Below are 22,315 nucleotides of genomic sequence, written 5' to 3'. Positions count from 1 at the left end.
ACAATTCAAAAGTGCTTTATTGACTGTAAAGCGCTTTGGAATGCCCTGAGATCATGAAAGGCGCTATATAAATGCAAGTCTTCTTTTTTCTTTTATTCATTTCCTGATTTTTTTTTCTTTTGCTTACATATTAAAAAGTATTTGAAAAGTTAATCCTAAATATTGTCTTCTTACAGGGAGAGCCTGGAATTCCTGGAGAAGCTGGAGAAAAAGGGAATGATGGAATGACTGTAAAAAAAATTTATCTTTCAATTAAACGTTTATTAATTTTAAAGAATATACACAACACATAATAAAAATTATGCAGTCCATAGTTAAACAACACTAGAGGTAGAATTTGAATATTATTTCATCCCCCACCATTATAAACAAACAGCTAATGTACAAACCATTCCAAACCCCGCTGACTTCTCAATTTTCTATTCCCCCATTCCTGACATAAAATTAGTTTGATTTTAGAATACCGAATACATTCCCATGAGTGCCTGTTGAAGCTGAGACAATCACAACATTTCAGATGAAAGTAGATAAGCACCCACAGATATAGAGTAGAAAGAAAGAGCAGCAAAACCGATTACAGCAAATAGTCCCGATGTGGAACTACCACAGCACAGGGCCGATGGGCTGAATGGTCCCCACTAGAATCATAGAATCATACAGCACAGAAGGAGGCCATTCAGCCCATCATGCCTGTGCCAGGAAGAGCAATCCAATTAGTCCCACTCCCCTGCTCTTTCCCCATAGCCCTGCAATATTTTCCTTTTCAAGTATTTAATCCAATTCCCCTTTGAAAGTTACTACTGAATCTGTTTCCACCGCCCCTTCAGGCAGTGCATCCCAGATCATAACAATTAGTTGCGTAAAAAAAATTCTCCTTATCTCCCTTCCTGTTCTTTTGTCAATTATGTTAAACCTGTGTTTTTTGGTTACCGACCCTCCTGCCAGTGGAAACAGTTTCTCCTTATCTACTCTATCAAAACCCTTAATTTTAAACACCTGTATTAAATCTCCCGTTAACCTCCTCTCCTCTAAGGGGAACAATCCCAACTTCCCTAATCCCTCCACTTAACTGAAATCCCTCACCCCTGGTACCATTCTGGTAAATCTCCTCTGCACCCTCTCTAAGCCCTTGACAACCTTCCTAAAGTGTGCTTTCCAGAAATGGACACAATACTCCAACGGGGGCCTGAGCAGTGATTTATAAAGGTTTACCATAACTTCCTTGCTTTTGTACTCTATGCTCTATTTATAAAGCCTATGATCCCGTATGCCTTTTAATAGCCTTATCAACATGTCCGGCCACCTTCAAAGTTCTGTGTATGTTGAAACTAATACCCCAGTTTCTATGAATGCTGATCAGTCATAGAAATATATTTTTGTTCATTTTCTAATAACAATGAGCTCATAAACAACATACTCAAAGACCCTTTTACATATCTGTTTCCAGTAATTCTCAAATATACTTCACCTGATATTTGTTAGCACTAGTAGCACCACAGCTTTTAATGAACTGTCTCACCTTAACCTGTCACATTAACTCCTCAGGGAAGTAAAGGCCCAAGAGGATACAAAGGTGAGCGTGGAAACCTTGGTCTACCAGGTGACCCTGTAAGTGGAAAAGCATCATTTTACATTATATAGACTTTCAAAATAATTTCAAACTGACTGCATGGTGATAATTTTATCTGCATAACCATGGCAAGGCAACATTTTAAATCCTTAACATGTTCAGCTCTCAGTAATTAAATACATGCTGAATTTTGTATTGAGGTGTCTACTTATGCTCAGTTTGACCTGCACAATAAAATATTTCGATATCCAAATGACTTCTGCTCTGGTTCAGTTCGTGAACTCAAACCTAATGGTCACATTTGGGAGTCACTTCCTGTTTCAAATGAATCTGCCTGTGTCTCTGTGATCCATTAGTTTGACCTTTCTCTTGTAAACAAAGTTGGCCACTTCCTACTGTATTGCCAAATTCTCTCAGTGCCTCAATGTTGTCTGAAGACTACACTGGGACCGTAAGGCTGAAGTCCAGCCTTATCCGCTGGAAACAGAAGACAACTGTTAATCAAAATGCCAGTAGTGAACAGGAAAGTCAATTTGGTTCATTCTCATGATGTGGGCATCACTGGCAAGGTTGGCATTTATTTCCTATTCCTAGTTGCCCTTGAGAAGGTGATGGTGGACCTTGTTCTTGAACCTATGCAGTCGTGTGGTGAAGGTACTCCCACAGTGCTGTTGGGTAGGGTGTTCCAGCATTTTGACCCAGCAACGATGAAGGAATGGTGATATATGTCCAAGTCGGGATGGTGTGTGACTTGGAGGGGAACTTGGAGGTGATGGTGTTCCCATGCGCCTGCTGCCCTTGTCCTTCTAGGTGGTAGAAGTCGTGAGTTTGGGGGATGCTTCCGAAGAAGCCTTGTTGTGTTGCTGCAGTGCATCTTGTAGATGGTACACGCTGCAGCCACGGTGCACCGGTGGTGGAGGGAGTGAATGTTTAAGGTGTTGGATGGGGTGCCAGTCAAGCAGGCTGCTTTGTCCTGGATTGTGTCAAGCTACTTGAGTGTTGTTGGAGCTTCACTCATCCAGGTAAGTGGAGAGTATTCTATCACACTCCTGACTTGTAGATGGTGGAAAGGCTTTGGGATGTCAGGAGGTGAGACACTCACCGCAGAATACCCAGCCTCTGACCCGCTTTTGTTGCCACAGTAGTTATGTGGTTGGTCCTATTTAGTTTCTGGTCAATGGTGACCCCCAGGATGTTGATGGTGGGGTCTCGGCATAGGTAATGCCATTGAATCTCAAGGGGAGGTGATTAGACTCTCGCTTGTTGGAGATAGTCATTGCCTAGCACGTGTGTGGCGCGAATGTTATCTGCCACTTATCAGCCCAAGCCTAAATGTCATCCAGGTCTTGCTGCATCCCCACTTTTGACTTTATGTTGGGGGGAAGGTCATTGATGAAGCAGCTGAAGATGGTTGGGCCTAGGACACTGCCTGAAGAACTCCTGCAGCGATGTCCTGGGGCCGTGATGATTGACCTCCAACAATCACAACCATCTTCCTTTGTGCTAGGTATGACTCCAGCCAGTGGAGAGTTTTCCCCCCAATTCCCATTGACTTCAGTTTTACTAGGGCTCCTTGATGCCACACTCGGTCAAATGCTGCCTTGATGTCAAGGGCAGTCACTCTCACTTCACGTCAGCTCTTTTGTCCATGTTTGGTCCAAGGCTGTAATGAGGTCTGAAGCTGAGTGGTCTTGGCGGAACCCAAACTGGGCATCAGTGAGCAGGATATTGGTGAGTAAGTGCCGCTTGATAGCACTGTCGATGACACCTTCCATCACTTTGCTGATGATTGAGAGTAGACTGATGGGGCGGTAATTGGCCGGATTGGATTTGTCCTGCTTTTTGTGGACAGGACATACCTGGGCAGTTTTCCACATTGTCAGGTAGGTGCCAGTGTTGTAGCTGTACTGGAACAGCTTGGCTGGAGGCGTGGCTAGTTCTGGAGCACAAGTCTTCAGCACGATAGCGGGGATGTTGTCGGGGCCCATAGCCTTTGCTGTATCCAGTGCGTTCAGCCGTTTTTTTGATGTCATGTGGAGTGAATCGAATTGGCTGAAGACTGGCTTCTGTGATGGTGGGGACCTCAGGAGGAGGCCGATATGGATCATCCACTCGGCACTTCTGGCTGAAGATGGTTGCAAACGCTTCAGCCTTGTCTTTTGCACTCGCGTGCTGGGCTCCGCCATCATTGAGGATGGGGATATTCATGGAGCTTCTTCCTCCCATTAGTTGTTTAATTGTCCACCACTATTCACGACTGATTATGGCAGGACTGCAGAGCTTTGATCTGATCCGTTGATTGTGGGATCGCTTAGCTCTGTCTATAGCATGCTGCTTCCGCTTTTTAGCATGCATGTAGTCCTGTGTTACAGCTTCCCCAGGTTGGCACCTCATTTTTAGGCACGCCTGGTGCTGCTCCTGACATGCTCTTCTACACTCCTTATTGAACCAGGGTTGGTCCCCTGGCTTGATGGTAATGGTAGAGTGAGGGATATCCCAGGCCATGAGGTTACAAGATTGTGATGGAATACAACTCTGCTGCTGCTGATGGCCCACAGTGCCTCATGTATGCCCAGTTTTGAGCTGCTAGATCTGTTCTGAATCTATCCCATTTAGCATGGTGGTAGTTCCACACAACACGATGGAGGGTGTCCTCAGTGTGAAGATGGGACTTTGTCTCCACAAGGACTGTACGGTGGTCAGTGCTACCAGTACTGACATGGGCAGATGCATCTGCGACACGTAGATTGGTGAGGACGAGGCCAAGTATATTTTTCCCTCATTTTGGTTCACTCACCACCTGCTGCAGGCCCAGTCTGCAGCTATATCCTTCAGGACTTGGCCAGCTCAGTCAGTGGTGGTGCTACCGAGCCAATCTTGGTGATGGACCATGAAGTTGGGATTCGGGCTAATATATTAGCATGGATAGAGGATTGGCTAACTAACAGAAAACAGAGAGTCAGGATAAATGGGTCATTTTCAGGTTGGCAAACTGTAATTAGTGGGGTGCCACAGGGATCAGTGCTGGGATCTCAACTATTTACAATCTATATTAATGACTTGGATGAAGGGACCGAGTGTACTGCAGCCCAGTTTGCTGATGATACAAAGATAGGTGGGAAAGCAAGTTGTGAGGACACAAAGGGCTCGAATTTCCAAGCCCCGTGGAGGTGGGTTTGGAGGTGGAAGTGGTGGGAAAATTGCAGAATCGTGGGGCACGAACCCATCCCGCCCCCAACCCGCCTCCATGCCAATGTCCCAGGAGGTGGGTATCCGACCTGTGCTGGGAGCCGCCTCCCCGAGGTGGGAAGAGGATTAGTGCCAATTAACTGCCTGTTAACAGGTAGTTAACGGGCAGTTTTTTGCCTAATCCCTATTTTTAGCCCTTAAGTGTGGGCTTCCCGACGGCTCCAAACCACGGCAAGTTAGCTAGGCAGACCGTCGGTCTGCAGGGGTTGGAGGGGTCGAGATGTCCGTTGTGCAGGTGAGTGATGGGTGCATGTGTGCAGAGGTAAGTGTGTGAGGTAAGTGTAAAGTGTTTTAATAAGTTTTACTTACCTTTACTTTCTCCTGCAGGCTTCCTTCCTTCAGTTCTCAGGAGTCCCTCAGTTCACTGGCACAGAAAGCAGAATGGCCGCTGAAATGTCAAAATCTGCAGCCTCTGCTTTCTGGTCTGGAAAGATCTCTAACTGAGTCTGAGTAGAAGGACTCAAGTTAGAAGACCGGTTGTCAGTGTTTTAACGCTGATTTTTCATCTGTCAAAAGCTCTTGACAGATGAAATGTCAATCGCTGACGTCACCAGTAACCAGGTGTCCCTTAATTGGCCAGCTGAGCCCGCTGGGTGGGCTTAACAAGGCCAATCAAGGGAAAATAGCATGGGTTGGCCACAAGTCGATGGAGGCGGGACTACAACCCAAAAAGTAGGAGTCCCGCCTCCATCACATCCCCATTGACAAAATCCAGCCCAAAGAGTCTGCAAAGGGATGTAGATAGGTTAAGTGAGTGGGCAAAAATTTGGCAGATGGAGTATAATGTGTGGAAATGTGAAGTTATCCACTTTGGTAGGAAGAATAAAAAAGCAAATTATTATTTAAATGGAGAGAGACGACAAAATGCTGCAGTACAGAAGGATTTGGGATCCTTGTACGTGAAACACAAAAATTTAGCATGCGGGTACAGCAATTAATTAGCAAGGCAAATGGAATGTTGGCCCTTATTGCAAGGGAGATAGAGTATAAAAGTAGGGAAGTCTTGCTACAACTGTACAGGGCGCTGGTGAGACCACATCTGGAGTACTGCGTGCAGTTTTGGTCTCCTTATTTAATGAGGGATATACTTGCATTGGAGGCAGTTCAGAGAAGGTTCACTAGGTTGATTCCTGAGATGAAGGGGTTGTCATGAAGAAAGGTTGAGCAGGTTGGGCCTATACTCATTGGAGTTTAGAAGAATGAGAGGGGATCTTATTGAAACATAAGATTCTGAGGGGGATTGACAGGGTAGATGCAGGGAGGATGTTTCCCCTCGTGGGGGAATCTAGAACTAGGGGGCATAGTTTCAGAATAAGGGGTCGCCCTTTTAAAACAGAGATGAGGAGGAATTTCTTCTCTCAGAGGGTCATGAATTTTTGGAATTCTCTACCCCAGAGAGCTGTGGAGGCGGAGTCAGTGAATATATTCAAGCTGGAGATAGACAGGTATTTGAGCTACAGGAGAGTCGAGGGTTATGGGGAACGGGCAGGGAAGTGGAATTGAGGCCAAGATCAGATCAGCCATGATCTTATTGTATGGCGGAGCAGGCTCGAGGGGCCGAATGGCCTACTCCTGCTCCTATTTCTTATGTTCTTAAGTCCCCCACCCAGAGTACATTCTGTGCCTTGTTACCCTCAGTGCTTCTTCCAAGTGGTGTTCAACATGGAGGAGGAGTACTGATTCATCAGCTGAGGGAAGGCGGTAGGTGATAATCTGCAGGAGGTTTCTTTGCCCATGCTTGACCTGATGCCATGAGACTTCATGGGGTCCAGAGTCAACATTGAGGACTCCCAGGGCCACTCCTTCCCGACTGTATACCACTGTTCCGCCACCGTTGGTGGGTCTGGGACATTGGATGAAAGGTATGATTCTGTGAGTATGACTATGTCAGGCTGTTGCTTGACTAGTCTGTGGGACAGCTCTCCCATTTTTGGCACAAGTCCCCATTTCGAAACATGAGCCAAACACAAGCAAAACTAAACATGACAGAGGCTGACGTTGTCAAAGCTCTTCCAATAAAATGTCATTTTTTTTCACGCCTGAGGAATGGCCAAACTGAGAAGCTTCGGGGGTGCAATCACATTGGGGGCACTTTAACCTACCCCCCCACTGTGACAGTTAAGATGATCTGATAGGCTGCCTGTTTTACACCCTGCCCGATTTTGCTTTCCGTTGACCTCAATTGCCATTTCACCCAAAATGATTCTCACTGAGGCCTGCTTTTGAATGCATTTTTATGGCATCAGTTGTAAGTCACAGTAAAAATTAAAAAGCTTCCCTGATTACAGGTTCTTTAACATGTGCACGCATGATGGTGAAATGAGCTGAGACTTAAATTTTAAGACTCAAAGAAAAAATATCCTGGTGTGTGTTCGACATTTCCTCGGGCCCCGATTATTTACGCTGATTTACGGCCATTTTAAGTTTGGGCGTATTCTAATTAGATTGGGAGGATACTTGGGCACCACTTGACATCGGCAAAGTGGACGCAATTTTGGGTTCCCAAGGAGGAAACTCCAGGCCCAATTATATGTTAGCTCGCTGTTAGAGATGGGGAGCAGTGGATGATGAGGATGATGATCGGGTTGAAGACAACTTGGTCGGCAAAATCAAGCTCGGCATTTAGCGTGGCACCAGTGCACAAGCCAGTGTGATAACTTGGGAGCAGCAGAGCAAAATTCAGCACAATGACAAGACACGACTAAAATACACAAAGTAAGGCCCTTTGGGGGAAAGGTACGAGGCAGATATTCCTGTTCCTGCACCTGAAGCTAATGGATTGCCTGGGTGCAACAAATTGGGTGGGTGGGTGGGGGGATTGCTTGCCCCGAACAGACCCCACCCAATTTTCTGTCTGTTCATTTAAATTTGGGCCAGCGTCCTTGGAGTTGTGCTTTTCTCCTCGTCTGATTCTTCTGTATTCACTGTGCTGAGCTAATCCAATAGTCCCAGGAGCAGGAACTGGAAAATATGCTCTTATGTTTTGAATGTACTGGACTGTGACTTACAGAAGCAATTCTTGGTAAGAAATCTTCTGTGGAACCAAGCCCAGAAACAAGAAATACTAGAAGGAAAACCCAATGGACAATGAGGACAAAATGCAAGATGTAGTTCACAGGTCATGTATTTGAGACATACAATTATAGACAGCAGTCTAAGGAACAGTAGTGGACCGTTCAGCCCCTCGAGCGTGTTTCACCATTCAGTTAGATCATGGCTGATCTGTACTATCAACTCCATTTACCAGCCTTAGCTTCATATCCCTTGATACCCTTATCCAACAAAAATCTATTGATCTCAGTCTTGGAAGTGCCAATTAACCCAACACCCACAGCCTTGTGTGGGAGAGAATTCCAGACTTCTACTGCTTTTTGTGTGGAAAAAGTGCTTCCTGATTTCCCTCCTAAATTACCTAGCTCTAATTTTAAGATTCTGTCCCCTCATTCTTGATTCGCCCACCAGAGTTTCTCTGTCTCTACCCCAGCGAATCATTTTATCATTTTACACACCTTGATCAGATCACCCCTCAATCTTCTGTATTCTTGAACCAAATTCTAAAATGGTTAAAATTGTTCAGAATAGGAGGTCCCCTCAAAGACAAGAGCAGGACTTCAGATAACAGTTGGTCTGTTGGACTGTCTTCTGGAATTTTCTGCAATATTATTTCAGAACTGTTAAGTCCGTGAATGATTGAGACACGGACCAGCAGAAGTGAAAACAAACAGATCTTTACTGGTGGAAGTCCACAGCGAAACTAAACAACAGAGGCTCTCTAGCACCTTTTATACAGGGGTGGTCACTGCCGGTACTGCAGTCTGAGACCAGTTATTCTCTTAAAGGTACATACACAACAATTCCTCCCCTTTTAGATAAACAGTACATAACATTCATTTAACAACTAAATGATAACGAATTACAATCACAATTACTGTTGCTAGATACATTGGTTAAGTTTAAGCAATTATAAGTTCAGTCTTTGAGGAGGCTTCCTGATTCTATCTGTATAACGCCTCTTTGGGGTATCAGGTTCTTCTGGTAATGTTGAGTCGGAATCAATGTCGTTGTTTGGTTCATCTGCTTCCAATATTACCAGTTCTGCGGTAGCTGCAATTGGAACGTCGATTTCATTACCAGGTGTATCAGATCGTGGTGTGGAGTTGACGTTTTCCAGTGACTCTAGAATCTGGTCAGCATGGCGTCTTACAATGCTCTCCCCAACGTCCACGGTATACATGAGAGGTCCTTGTCGTGTACAAATCGTTCCTGGTTGCCATTTCTCAGTGCGGTAGTCCCGGGCCAAAACTGGTTGACCTATCTTAAAACTCCTGGTCGGCCTTTCATTCATATTCTGAAACTGCCTGTTCTCCACATCTCTTCGGACGTTTGGCTTAACCAAATCCAAGCGGCATCGTAGTCTTCGATTGAAGAACATCATGGCTGGAGTTTGGTTGGTAACCGCATGTGTCGCATTCCGGTAGGCAAACAAGAAGTTGTCCACCTTGTGTTGTAGGGGTATACCTTCATTACACATTGCCTTGATAGCCTTCTTGAATGTTTGGACAAACCTCTCGGCCAATCCATTAGTGGCTGGATGATATGGGGCAGATGTGTAATGCTTAACACCATTTGTGTCTGGAACTCTTCAGACACAAACTGTGGTCCATTGTCAGAGCAAATCTGTTCAGGCAGCCCATTCCTGGCGAATATGGTTCGTAAAACTGTGATAGTATTTTCCGTGGTGGTTGAGGACATTTTTATTACCTCTGGCCACTTTGAATGTGCATCCACCGCAATTAAAAACATCGAGTCCTTGAAGGGACCAGCAAAATCAATGTGCACCCTTTGCCATGGAGATGAGGGCCACTCCCATGGATGCAGAGGAGCTTGTGGTGGGGCGTTTTGGACCTTCTGGCATCCTGCACAGCTCTTGGTCATCTCTTCGATTTCTCTATCGATTCCCGGCCACCACACAAACGCTCTGGCTAAGCTCTTCATTTTTACCCCACCCAGATGACCCTCATGAAGCTCATTGAGCACTCTATCCGTCAACTTAGGTGGAATTACTACTCTGGATCCACACATCAAGGTTCCTCTGCACACTGACAGCTGTTCTCTTCTCGGCGAGAATGCTGGCAGCAGTGGTTCGCCATGTGCTGGCCATCCCTTCACCGTTAAATCATAGACCCGTGATAGTGTCGGGTCATTCCGTGTTTCCTTTTCTATGTTTGCATTCGTCACAGGGAGACATTCGACTATGGTCGAGTGGAATAACTCCATTGGATCCACTGCAAGGTCTTCTTCTTCCACCGTCGGCAATGGTAGACGTGACAATCCATCAGCATTTCCATGCTGTTTAGTTCCTTTGTACTCGATGTCATATTGGTGTGCCCCTAGGAAAAGGGACCATCTCTGCAGCCGTTGTGCTGTCATTATCGGTACGCCCTTCTGAGGGTTGAAAATGGAGACAAGAGGTTGATGATCGGTTAGTAGAGTAAATTTTTGACCGTGCAGATAGTGATTGAACTTCTTCACCCCCCACACTAGGCCGAGGGCCTCTCTGTCAATCTGGGCGTAGTTACGCTCGGCAGAAGTTAACGAGCGTGACGCAAAAGCTATCGGCCTCTCCAAACCATCAAGGAATTTATGTGACAGTACCGCCCCAATGCCGTAGGGAGACGCATCACACGCCAGCCTGATTGGCAGTGCTGGGTTGTAGTGAGCCAATACTTCCTTTGAAGTGATTAAGTCCTTACTCTTCTGAAAAGCACGCTTACAATCATCGCTCCATTTCCATGCTACCCCCGTTCGTAGCAGGGCATTCAGTGGGTGCAGAATTGTCGACAAATTCGGCAAAAACTTATGATAGTAATTCACCAACCCGAGGAATGACCTCAGTTGCGACACATTTTCAGGCGCTGGGGCCTTAACAACCGCTTCAATTTTGTCAGGGGACTTATGTAACCCCTCTTCATCAATCACGTGGCCACAATACGATATCTGTTTCTTAAAAAATTTGCACTTGGGGCGGTTGACTCGCAGCCCATGTTCCCGTAGTCTGGTGAGCACCTGTTCTAGGTTGTTAAGGTGTTCACTGTCATCTTCACCTGTTACAAGGATGTTGTCCAAGTAACACTGAGTCCCCGGAATCCCTTGCAGGACTTGTTCCATCGCTCTTTGCCATATCGCCGGAGCCGATGCTACTCCGAATACCAATCGATGATACTGGTAAAGACCTTTGTGAGTGTTTATCGTGAGATACTTCCTAGAGGACTCTTCAACCTCCATCTGCAAATATGCTTGTGCTAGGTCAATTTTTGTAAAACGTTTCCCTCTAGACAGCGAGGCGAAGATGTCTTCTATCCTTGGAAGAGGATATTGTACTGTGCGAAGGACAGGGTTCACCGTCACCTTCAAATCCCCACAGATGTGAATCTTCCTTGGCTCTCCGGACTTATTGCTTAACATTTTCTTCATGACAGGAACGATGGGTGTCGCCCACTCGCTCCAGTCGACCTTAGACAACACGTCCGCCTTCTCCAGATTCTCCAGCTCTGCCTCGACGGCTGAGCGAATTGCATATGGTACCGGTCTCGCTTTGAAAAACTTGGGAACTGCATTCTCTTCTATTTTTATCGAGGCGGTTATGCCTTTAAGCGTGCCCAGTTCTTGTTGAAATACCTCGTTGGCGTTAGCTAAGATTGTTGACAATCGTCCAGGAGTGACGTCTTCCTCTTTTTTACCGTCCACCGTCATTGCATGAATGGAATGCCAATCTAAGTTTATCTTCCTGATCCATTCCCGTCCCAATAACGGTGGTCCACCATTTGGCAGTACGTAGAGATACAATTTCCATATTTTCTTGCCATTGTATTCGACAGGCACCCTTATTTTTACTCTGGGGTATACTTTTTGCCCCGTATACGTCGTCAAGACGATGGATGTCTCTCTCAAGGGTGTGTGTGAAAATAGCCGCTCGTAGTCTTGTCGATTCATGACGGTTAGCGCTGATCCTGTATCCAATTCCATTTTAGCTTGGGACCCTGCTATCGTGAGGGTGACCCAAATGGTTCGGTGATCCTCTTTTGCGATTACATTGTGAAGTTTGAGACAGCTTAGTCTCCTGTTTCCGGATTCACTATCGCTCACCTGGTCTTTGGAACTACTGTCTGTCATCTTTTGTACTTTCTTGTACGGTTCCTTAGTAGCCTTTTTGTTGTCGCTGGTCTTCTTCCCAGACCTACAAACTCGTGCAATGTGTCCAATCTTCCCGCATTGTCTGCATATTTTGTCTTTGGACCAGCAGTCCTTCTGGCCATGGTTAGTTCTGCCGCAGCGATAACATTTTGCAAATCCCCGTGTCATTTCGTGGGTGCCGTATTCCTGTGGTTTTTGTTGAATTTCTGCAGCTCCCCTGGCTGCTGCTTCATACGATACTGCCACGCTGAAAGCCTTATCTAGCGTCAGCTCTTTTTCTGAGAGTAACTTCTTCTGTGTTCCTTCACTCAGGAGTCCACAGACAAATTTGTCCCGTAGGGTATCTGCCAGTCCTGCTCCGAACTGGCAGTGCTTTGATAGCTTGCGTAGTTCCGTAAGATACTCAGCATTGCTCTCATCTTTGTGCTGAGTTCTCCTGTGGAATTTAAATCTTTCTGCTATCAACAGCGGTGCAGGGTTTAAGTGTTCCTGTAGGACAGCAACAATTTCGTTAAAACTCTTCGCCTTCGGTTTGGCTGGAGTAATCAGATCCCGCAATAGGCCATACGTTCTAGCACCCATTAAGTTTAGCAATATCGATGCCTTTTTCCCCTCCGCTATTTCATTTGCCTCGAAATATACCTCGACTCTTTCCACATACGTGGTCCAGGCCTCTAATGTATTATCAAAAGCAGTGATACAGCCAGTCTTTGGCATCTTGCAAATCTAAAATGGCGCCTCCCGCGCTTTGCCTTCTTCCCCGATTTAACAAAATGGCGCCTCCCGCGCTTTGTCTTCTTCCCCGCTGTTGTTAGCGCTGCTTTCCACGGTTTCCTGCGCGTTAAATATTAATTCTTTTTCTTTTATTATCTTCCCGTCGTGGAGCGGACCCTTTGAGACACTTCCCTCCCTCTTCTTAGGTCCGAATGCTGCCCGGCTTCGAAGCACTGGCCGCACCCTGTGTGCTCCACCCTCTCTCTCTCTCTTTGCTTCCTGACTCGCTGCCCGGCCCCGTTGAAAAGCCACCCGATTGAGCTTCAGCCCGCTGCAGCCCAGGAAGGATCAGAGCACTACCTGCCACCAGCCCGATTAGCTGGGAAACCACAGACCGAGGAACCCAGCCTGGCTCTGGACAGTCTCTCCTGCAAGTTTTTAAATCGATGATTGACGGTCGACGCCCGTTTCTCGAGTTTCAATGGCCTCTTTTTTTTTCTTTCTTCTGGCTCCGACCTTCAACAACGTCGTCGGAGCTGCTGCTGAGTTGCAGGTAAGTTCGTTTCTTACTCGTCGCCAGTGTTAAGTCCGTGAATGATTGAGACACGGACCAGCAGGAGTGAAAACAAACAGATCTTTACTGGTGGAAGTCCATAGCGAAACTAAACAACAGAGCCTCTCTAGCGCCTTTTATACAGGGGTGGTCACTGCCGGTACTGCAGTCTGAGACCATTTATTCTCTTAAAGGTACATACACAACAAGAACCACTGTGAAACCTAATGAAAAGAGGACATGCTTCTCAAATGAGAAACCGACTTCTGATGAAGCTTTCAAACAAACAAAGCAACTGATCACAAAATCTCCAGGACCAGTTTTACAGCATTTTGGGCATAAAAAAAGAGGTCACATTTACAAAATGCCATGTGACAGGTCATGCTAAGTGTTGTGTTCCGACAGGTTACTAGCTTATACCTCACGAGCACTGAGAGGAACACAAAAAGATTGCGTTCAATTAGAAGAGATTTTAGATGTGTGAGTAAGTTTGGAAAATTCCAAAAATGGGTCAAAGTGGGAGCTAACCACAAACTACGGAACATCAGGAAAACCATTACCTGCAGTGTTGCCACAGCTACAACTTGGATATCCGGCACTGGCCAGGGAATGAAAAACAAAATTCTGCAGATGTTGGAATTCTGAAACAAAGACAGCAAGCACTGGAAACACTCAGCGGGTCAGAGAGCATCTGGTGAGAGAGCACAAACCAATGTTCTGGGCACTGAACCTTTCCTCACAACAGGAAGATATTACGGAAGAATAGCATGTAAAAAGTAACAGGACAAGGGGGAAGAGGGGAATACACACAATGGCCACAGATAAAGAAATAGAATGACCTGTAAAGTGGTTTTGTGGAGAACCAGAGATGGATAAATGGCAGAAGTAAAATTTTCTCTCCCCACTCCCTCATTCCCTTGTTCTGTTCCTTTATAAATGCTGTTCCTCTGTAATGTCTCCCTGTTCTGAGGAAGGGCTCCATATGCGAAACCTCGACCTGTTTCTTTCCACAGACACTGCCTGACCTGCTGAGTATTTCCAGAGAGATTCCAGTCACAAACTTGCTCTCAATAAACTGATTAAATTACACAGCTAAGGGGGAAGAGACGTGTGACAGGCACGTACACTGTGCCACGGAAAACCTACCCATGTCACACAATAAAATGAAGGAAATTCCCCATCATACTGCTGGGCAGGAACCATTTTGTACCTAATGGCAAGTGAGGGCCCATTTTAACTACAGGCGGAGAGTGGGTGGGCAGAGAGTGCCTGCTGCCTGCCTGCCAGGTCTCACCAGCGCCGGCACCAAGCGGGAGCCCTGCTGCAGCAGTTGTGGGAGGGCAGGAAATCAGCCGGCTCCCGCGCTGAGGAGGCCGACAGTCGGAGCCTGGGAGTGGAGAGGGGGGTTGATGATCACTGGGGCGGGGGGCCTATAGATAGACTGGCAGTGGCCCATAGTTTTATTGTAGGCCCAGGAAGGGGCCATTTTCTGAGCCCCTTTAAGCACCGCTGCTCAGGCCTCACATTGCCCCGGTACAAGTGGTCGGAGTTTGCGATCATTTACATGGGGCGGAGGGAGTTAAAATCTGCTCTTGTGTATTTTGTTCTTGCCCTGATTTGCAATTATCCATGTTGGGTTGATGTTTTCTTTAAAAGATGTAAATGTGCGCTGGCAGAAGTCATTTTCTTTCGATATCTGAAAAAATGGCCACCAAAGTCCACTAAAGATTTAGTGAGGAGAACTCAGAAATGCTTTCAGTAGATCTTGTGTGTAACCTGTATGTGCTTTATATTTCAGGGTGTCCCTGGTATAAATAATTACATTAAAGGAGATAAAGGTGAAACAGGATACCCAGGCACTCAGGTAAACTCCTTACTAACTACATCCTGATGTGTAAAATATGTTGTCTGTGTCATAGCTTGTGACATAAGAAAACTACTAGGCACTTGGTCTAAGCGTTAATCAAAGCTTTAATCAACTGCTTTACAACATGGAGGTCTAGTTGTGTCCTTCACTAGTTCCTGTTAAGAATGTCCTGCGCAAGCTGGGCCCGTGCCCGTGTATTTATACTCTCCCTGGACAGCGCCACCCGCAGGCCGCTCAGTTGATTCATGTCAGCTTGTATCTTTAGTCCTCTTACTCCTTCAGTTTATTTTACCCACATGCTGTCTTTTGGAGTATACGTTAAACCAAGGGCCCATCTGCCCCCTCATGTGGACCTAAAAGATGCTATGATTCTATTTTGAAGAAGAACTGGGGAGGTCTCCCTGATGTCCTGGCCAATGTTGTTGTTTCATATGATGGGAAAAGCTTATAATTGGATATCTAGTTTGGCTATCCCTTTGATGGTCTTCTGAGATGCCAAGTGAAGAATTGAGGTGCCTCCCGCAACTGATCTTAGTGGGCAGGTTGATGTGATGTGTTTCATTGTCTGGGACACATGGCCACAGTTCCACATTGGGTTGTCCCTCATCTTCCACTTGTGGAGCGGGTGCCCGCATCGTTCATGCCCTGTGCGGATTGGGTTGAGCACTGTCCACCGTCTTCGAGGGAGGTCGAAGCCAGGGACCTCTGCTGTTGGGTCAGTGATGAGGAGTTGGGTCTTTAAGTTGCATGCATCCCACGATTCCATCCATCAGGATAGTGGGTTGATAGCAGCTGCATGAATATTGGCTGCTGTTTCCCAGAATAGCCGGCACAATTTTAAATGCTTTCGTGGTGGGTTTTTCAAGTCTTAGTGAATGGGAAGGTCGATGTTGTTTATGATTTTTCCATTTCATGGAGCACAGTAGCATTGAGGTGAATGGCAGGCGGGGCAATGTGGGACAGCAAAGGGGGCCACTCAGTTAGAGTGGACTTGAGCGTCTCTTACACCATCCTCATGGCACCGTTTAGCTGCACGCCCACAATCTTTGTGTGGCGACTGCATGACCATGAGGCAGAGCAGTATTCTGCAGCTGAGTAGACTAGGGCCACTGTTGCTTTGCGAAGTGTTCTGGCAGTGTTCCCCCATGATGTTCCAGCCAGTTTTCAGACCAGGTTCACACTGGTTTTTAATTTTTGGCCGGTGTTGGTGAGACGAGGCCAATAGGTGAGAGTCCTGTCCAGGGTGACGCCCAAGTATTTTGGGTGGGGTTCATGGGCAAGTTGCCTTCTGCAGAAGGAAATGGTGAGTTCTTTCCCAGCAGCTTTGTTGTTCAGATGGAACGCCGACACAACGGTCGTCTCTGGATTGGGGCAGAGGCTCCAGGTCCAGAAGTAGCGTTCCGGTAGGTCCAGGTCGCTTGTTAGTGTCCTGCTTGTTTCCTCGAGTGTTGATGCCTGCGTCAGCAGTGCTTTGTCATCGGTATGATATTTATCCCTCAGTCAACATCACTAAAATATTTATCCATCAGTCGACATCACTAAAACAGACTATCTGGTCATTATCTCGTTGCTGTTTGTGGGAGCTTGCTGTGCGCAAATTGGCTGCTGCGTTTCCTACATTACAAAAGTGACTACACTTAAAGAAAAAGTATTTCATTGGCTGTAAAGCATTTTGGGATGTCCTGAGGCTGTGAAAGACGCTTTATAAATGCAAGTTCTTTCTTTCTATATTGAAAGAACTAAATACTGTAGGGTTAATTTTGCAAAGCCCTGTTGCGAGTACACAGCCTCATTAGCGATGACCATATGTTGGAGAATTGGGACTTTAGTGTTATAGCTCTGTCTCCGAGCAGCACTTGTGTTTCGCAACGTCCTTACAAAATTCTGTATGTGCTTGATCTTTTTCTGCCGGAAATGGGTAAATGCAGAACATTAGATGTTAGATAGAAATTTTGAGCTTTTTCAATCCCTTCACGTCATATGGCTGAACCCTTTAGGAACATCAGAACGGAACAGCTCAAGCCTGTTCTGCCATTCAGTTAGATCGCTGGCTGATCTGTATCTTAACTCCATTTACCCACCTTAGCTCCATTTTTTTTAATACCCTTACTGTTAGATCCGTGATTCTGAGGTTATGCTGTTATTCAATAATCACACGGATGCTGTAAATTAACAATAAACAGGTCTTTACTGGAGGAGGGTAGTCTCAAGACTGGGGGTACAGAGGCATGCGCAAAGCTTATATACAGGTGTGGTCACTGCCGGTACTACAGTATACAGGAGCTGTAAAAGCAGTTCTGACTTAAAGGCACATACACTACAATTCCTCCCGTTTTAGATTAGTAGTACCCCTAATATTCAAATAACAATTAACATTTTAACATGTACATTAAACAACAAAAGTCCATTTATAGATTCAGTCTTTGGGGCGGCTTCCTGACCCTTTCGGGATAGCGCCTTTCCTGAGGTTCTTGTTCTTGGTGCAGAGGCGATTCTGACCCCTTTTCATCGGGTAGTTCATCGGGTTCCACTGCTACTGGTTCGGAGATAGATGCTACCGGTATGTCGGGTTCATCACCAGGTACTCGAGACATGGGGTTGATGCGTTCCTGTAACGCTAAGATCTGATCGACGTGGCGTCTCACAATGTTCTCCCCAACATCCACTGTGTACATTAATGGCCCCTGCCTTGTACATATCGTTCCGGGTTGCCATTTCTCTGTTCGATAGTCATGGGCCAAGACTGGTTGCCCTACATTGAAGCTCCTTGTCGGCTTCTCATTGATGTGGTGGAATTGTTTGTCCTCAACATTTCTTCGCACATTTGGTCTGAGCAAGTCCAGACGAGATCTCAACCTTCAGTTAAAGAACATCATGGCCGGGGTCTGGTTGGTAACTGCATGTGTCGCGTTTCGGTAGGCTAATAAGAAATTGTCCATCTTATGCTGTAGTGGAATTTCATCGTCGCACATGGCATTTATCGCCTTCTTAAAGGTTTGTACGAACCTCTCAGCCAATCCATTTGTGGCTGGATGATAAGGTGCGGATGTGTAATGCCTTACCCCATTCCTTCTCATAAATTTTTGAAACTCGTCGGACACAAACTGTGGTCCATTATCAGAGCAAATCTGCTCTGGCAAACAGTTTCTGGCAAATATGGTCCGTAGGACTGCAATCGTTTTCTCTGTAGTGGTTGACGACATTTTTATCACCTCAGGCCACTTTGAATGAGCATCCACTGCTATTAAGAACATTGAGTCCATGAATGGACCAGCGAAATCAATATGCACCCTTTGCCATGGAGAGGAGGGCCACTCCCATGGGTGTAGAGGGGCATGTGGTGGTGCATTTTGGACCTTCTGGCATCCTAAGCAGCTCTTAGTTAGGTCTTCGATTTGTTGATCGATTCCCGGCCACCACGCATAAGCCCTAGCAAGGCTTTTCATTTTCACTCCCCCAGATGACCTTCATGTAGCTCATTTAGCACTCTCTCCCTTAACTTGGGTGGAATCACCACTCTGGATCCACACATCACTGTCCCCTGGCATACTGACAGCTGTTCTCTTCTGGATGAGAATGCTGGCAACAGTGAGTCGCCATGTGTTGGCCATCCCCTCACCGTCAAATCATATACCCGAGACAGCGTCGGATCATTGCGGGTCTCCTTCTCTATATCCGCGTTCGTTACTGGCAATCGTTCAATTATTGACGAATAAAATATCTCGATAGGGTCCACTGCTGGTGCTTCCTCCACAGTAGGCAGTGGCAGGCGCGATAGCCCATTAGCGTTCCCATGCTGTTTCGTGCCTTTATATTCTATGTCATATTGATTCGGCCCTAGAAACAGGGATCATCTTTGTAACCGCTGTGCAGTCATTACTGGAACGCCCTTCTTAGGATTAAAGATGGAGACAAGTGGTTGGTGGTCAGTCAGCAAGGTGAACTTCTGCCCATGCAGATAGTGGTTGAATTTTTTTACTCCCCAGACTAGGCTGAGGGCCTCCCTGTCAAGCTGGGCGTAGTTGCGCTCGGCTGAGGTTAGTGACCGAGACGCAAAGGCTACTGGCCTCTCCAACCCGTCTGGGAATTTGTGTGACAGCACCGCTCCAATACCATAGGGTGATGCATCACATGCCAAACGAATTGGTAGTGCTGGGTTGAAATGGGCCAACACCTCTTTTGATGTGATCAATTCTTTACACTTCTGGAAAGCTCGTCTACGTTCGTCATTCCACTTCCATGGTACCCCTGTTTGCAGTAGGGTGTTCAGTGGGTGTAATACCGTGGACAAATTTGGTAAGAACTTGTGGTAGTAGTTTACCAGCCCGAGGAACGACCTCAGTTGTGACACATTTTCCGGTGCTGGAGCCTTGACTACTGCCTCAATCTTGTCAGGGGACTTATGTAACCCCTCTTCATCGATGATGTGGCCACAATACGAGATCTGTTTCTGGAAAAACTCGCACTTGTGGCGATTAGCTCATAGCCCATACTCCTTTAATCTGGTGAGCACCTTCTCCAAGTTGGCGAGGTGATCACTGTCATTCTCGCCCGTGACCAAGATGTCGTCCAAATAACACTGGGTCCCTGGAATCCCTTGCAGGACCTGATCCATCGCCCTTTGCCAGATAGCCGGAGCCGAGGCTACTCCAAACACCAGCCGGTTGTATTGATAGAGACCTTTATGAGTATTAATCGTAAGGTATTGTTTCGAAGCTTCTTCTACCTCCATTTGCAAGTACGCCTGGGCTAGATCAATTTTGGTGAAGCGTTTACCTCCAGATAGCGAGGCGAAAATATCCTCAATTCGTGGAAGCGGATATTGTACCGTGTGAAGGACTGGGTTCACTGTCACCTTAAAATCCCCACAGATGCGGACCTTCTTTGGTTCCCCAGGCGTATTACTCAACGACCTCTTCATTACAGGAACGATGGGTGTAGCCCACTCGCTCCAGTCCACTTTGGACAGTACTCCTGAACGTTCCAACCCTTCCAGCTCTGCTTCAACAGCTGGTCTGATCGCATAAGGCACTGGTCTGGCCTTCAGAAACTTTGGGCTTGCATTTTCCTCTATTTTAATCATTGCTGTTATGCCTTTTAGTGTTCCTAGTCCCTCCTGGAACACTTCTTTTGCATCAGTCAGCATTTTTGACAGTCGTCCAGGTGTGACGTTGTCATCCTTTTTGGCCTCAACCTTCAGTGCCTGTATGGAATGCCAATCTAATTGTATCTTCCGGATCCATTCACGTCCTAGCAGTGGTGGTCCTCCATCTGGCAATACATATATATCCATTTTAGGTATTTCCTGGCCTTTATATATCACTTTCACCCTTATTTTTCCTTTGGGGTAGACTTTTTGCCCCGTATACATCTTCAAGATAATCTCTGTAGCTTTCAAGGGTATGTGTGAAAATAGCCGCTTGTAGTCTCTTTGATTTATGACTGTTAGAGCTGATCCTGTGTCCAATTCCATTTTCACTTGGACTCCGTCTATCTTGAGTGTAACCCAGATAGTCTGGTGATCCTCCATTTCGGTTACCTTATGTAGTTTCAGACAACCCAGCTCCTTGCTTCCGGAGTCTGTGTCACTTTTCTGTTCGTCTGAACCACTGTCCAACACCTGGTGTACCTTTTTGTACTTCTCCTGTGGAGATTTCTTACTGTTGGTTTTCTTCCCAGACCTGCAGACTCTTGCTATGTGTCCTGCTTTCCCACACTGTCTGCACACTTGGTCCTTGAACCAACAATCTTTCTGGTCATGTGTTGTTCTCCCGCAGCGATAGCACTTCCCTGTTCCATAGGACGTTTCCTTGGTGCCATATTCTTGCGGCCTCCGTTGTATCTCTGCAGCGCCCCTCGCGGCTGCTTCGTGTGATACTGCCATACTGAAAGCTTTGTCCAGCGTAAGATCCTTTTCTGATAGAAGCCATTCTGGGTTCCTTCACTTTGTAGCCCACACACAAACTTGTCCCTTAACGTATCTGCTAGTCCCGCTCCAAACTGGCAGTGTTTCGATAGCTTGCGCAGTTCCGTTAGGTACTCAGCATTGCTTTCGTCTTTGTGTTGGTTCCTTTTATGGAACTTAAATCGTTCTGCTATCAGCAGCGGTGTGGGGTTTAAGTGGTCCTGTAGGATTTCTACTATGCTTTCGAAATTCTTGTCCACCGGCTTCTCTGGGGTTATTAGATTTCGCAGTAACCCATAAGTTTTTGCACCCATGGAATTTAACAAAACCAGTGCTTTATTAGCATCTGGCACTTCATTCGCCCTTCAGTGCACCTCAATACGTTCCACATATGTCACCCAATCTTCGACTCCATTGTCGAACGTAGAGATACTGCCACTCTTCGGCATCCCTGGGTGTGAGTTAACTGTCAAAAATGGCGTCTCCCGCGCTTCCCCTTCTTCTCTGCTGGCACAAAATGGTGTCTCCCGCGCTTTCCTTCCTTCCCGTGCTCGCCCTTCTTCTCCGCTGCGGCTTCTAAAAATGGCATCTCCCACGCTCTTCCTTCTCCGCGGCTCAATGGCGTCTCCCGCGCTCTTCCCTCTTCTCCCCGCGGACCCTGTTCAGCCCGTGAGCCCTGGCTGTGCTCTGCACGTTTTTTTTTTTTCCGACGCCGCTCAGTCTTGAACCCGGCTGTTTCTTTACCCTCTCTCTCTCCGGTTTGTTTTCTTTTTCTCGACGCCGCTCGGTGTTCAACCTCCGGCTGCGCCCTGCGCGCTTCACCCTCTGTCTTACCCCGTCGACGCTGCTCGGCTTTCTCTCCGCCGTCGGTCGGCTCCAGCCGCCGCTGCTCGGGAAGGGTCTGCGCTGGATCTGTCGTCAGTCTCTTGCTGATCGTCGTGGCTGCGGAACCAAGCCCGGCTCTCCACAGCCTCCCCTGCGATGTTCATTCTCTGCCTGATGGCTGGGCGGTTGCTCGTGGTCGACGCCCGTGTTCCTGGCCTCGACTTTTTTTTAATGTTGCAGGTAGATTCGAATCGACACTCGTCGCCACTGTTAGATCCGTGATTCTGAGGATATGCTGTTATTCAATAATCACACGGATGCTGTAAATTAACAATAAACAGGTCTTTACTGGAGGAGGATAGTCTCAAGACTGGGGGTACAGAGGCATGCGCAAAGCTTATATATAGGTGTGGTCACTGCCGGTACTACAGTATACAG

General features: G+C 46.7%; 1 protein-coding gene across 1 annotated transcript in view; it reads left to right on the top strand.

The window, feature by feature from the left end:
- The window catches only part of LOC147117770 (collagen alpha-6(VI) chain-like), a 207,914-nt gene that overhangs the window by 130,250 nt on the left and 55,349 nt on the right, over nt 1-22,315 (top strand). The window contains exons 20-22 of the mRNA XM_085989030.1: nt 177-230; nt 1,546-1,608; nt 15,079-15,144. Coding sequence (XP_085845156.1) covers nt 177-230; nt 1,546-1,608; nt 15,079-15,144 — 183 coding nt within the window. The remainder of the gene's footprint in view (nt 1-176; nt 231-1,545; nt 1,609-15,078; nt 15,145-22,315) is intronic.

Source organism: Somniosus microcephalus, chromosome 5, assembly GCF_052327205.1.
Source record: "Somniosus microcephalus isolate GS21.2 chromosome 5, FLI_Smic_1.0, whole genome shotgun sequence".
NCBI lineage: Eukaryota > Metazoa > Chordata > Chondrichthyes > Squaliformes > Somniosidae > Somniosus > Somniosus microcephalus.
Note: the sequence above shows the minus strand (reverse complement) of the source record. Positions and strands in the feature narration are given on the sequence as shown.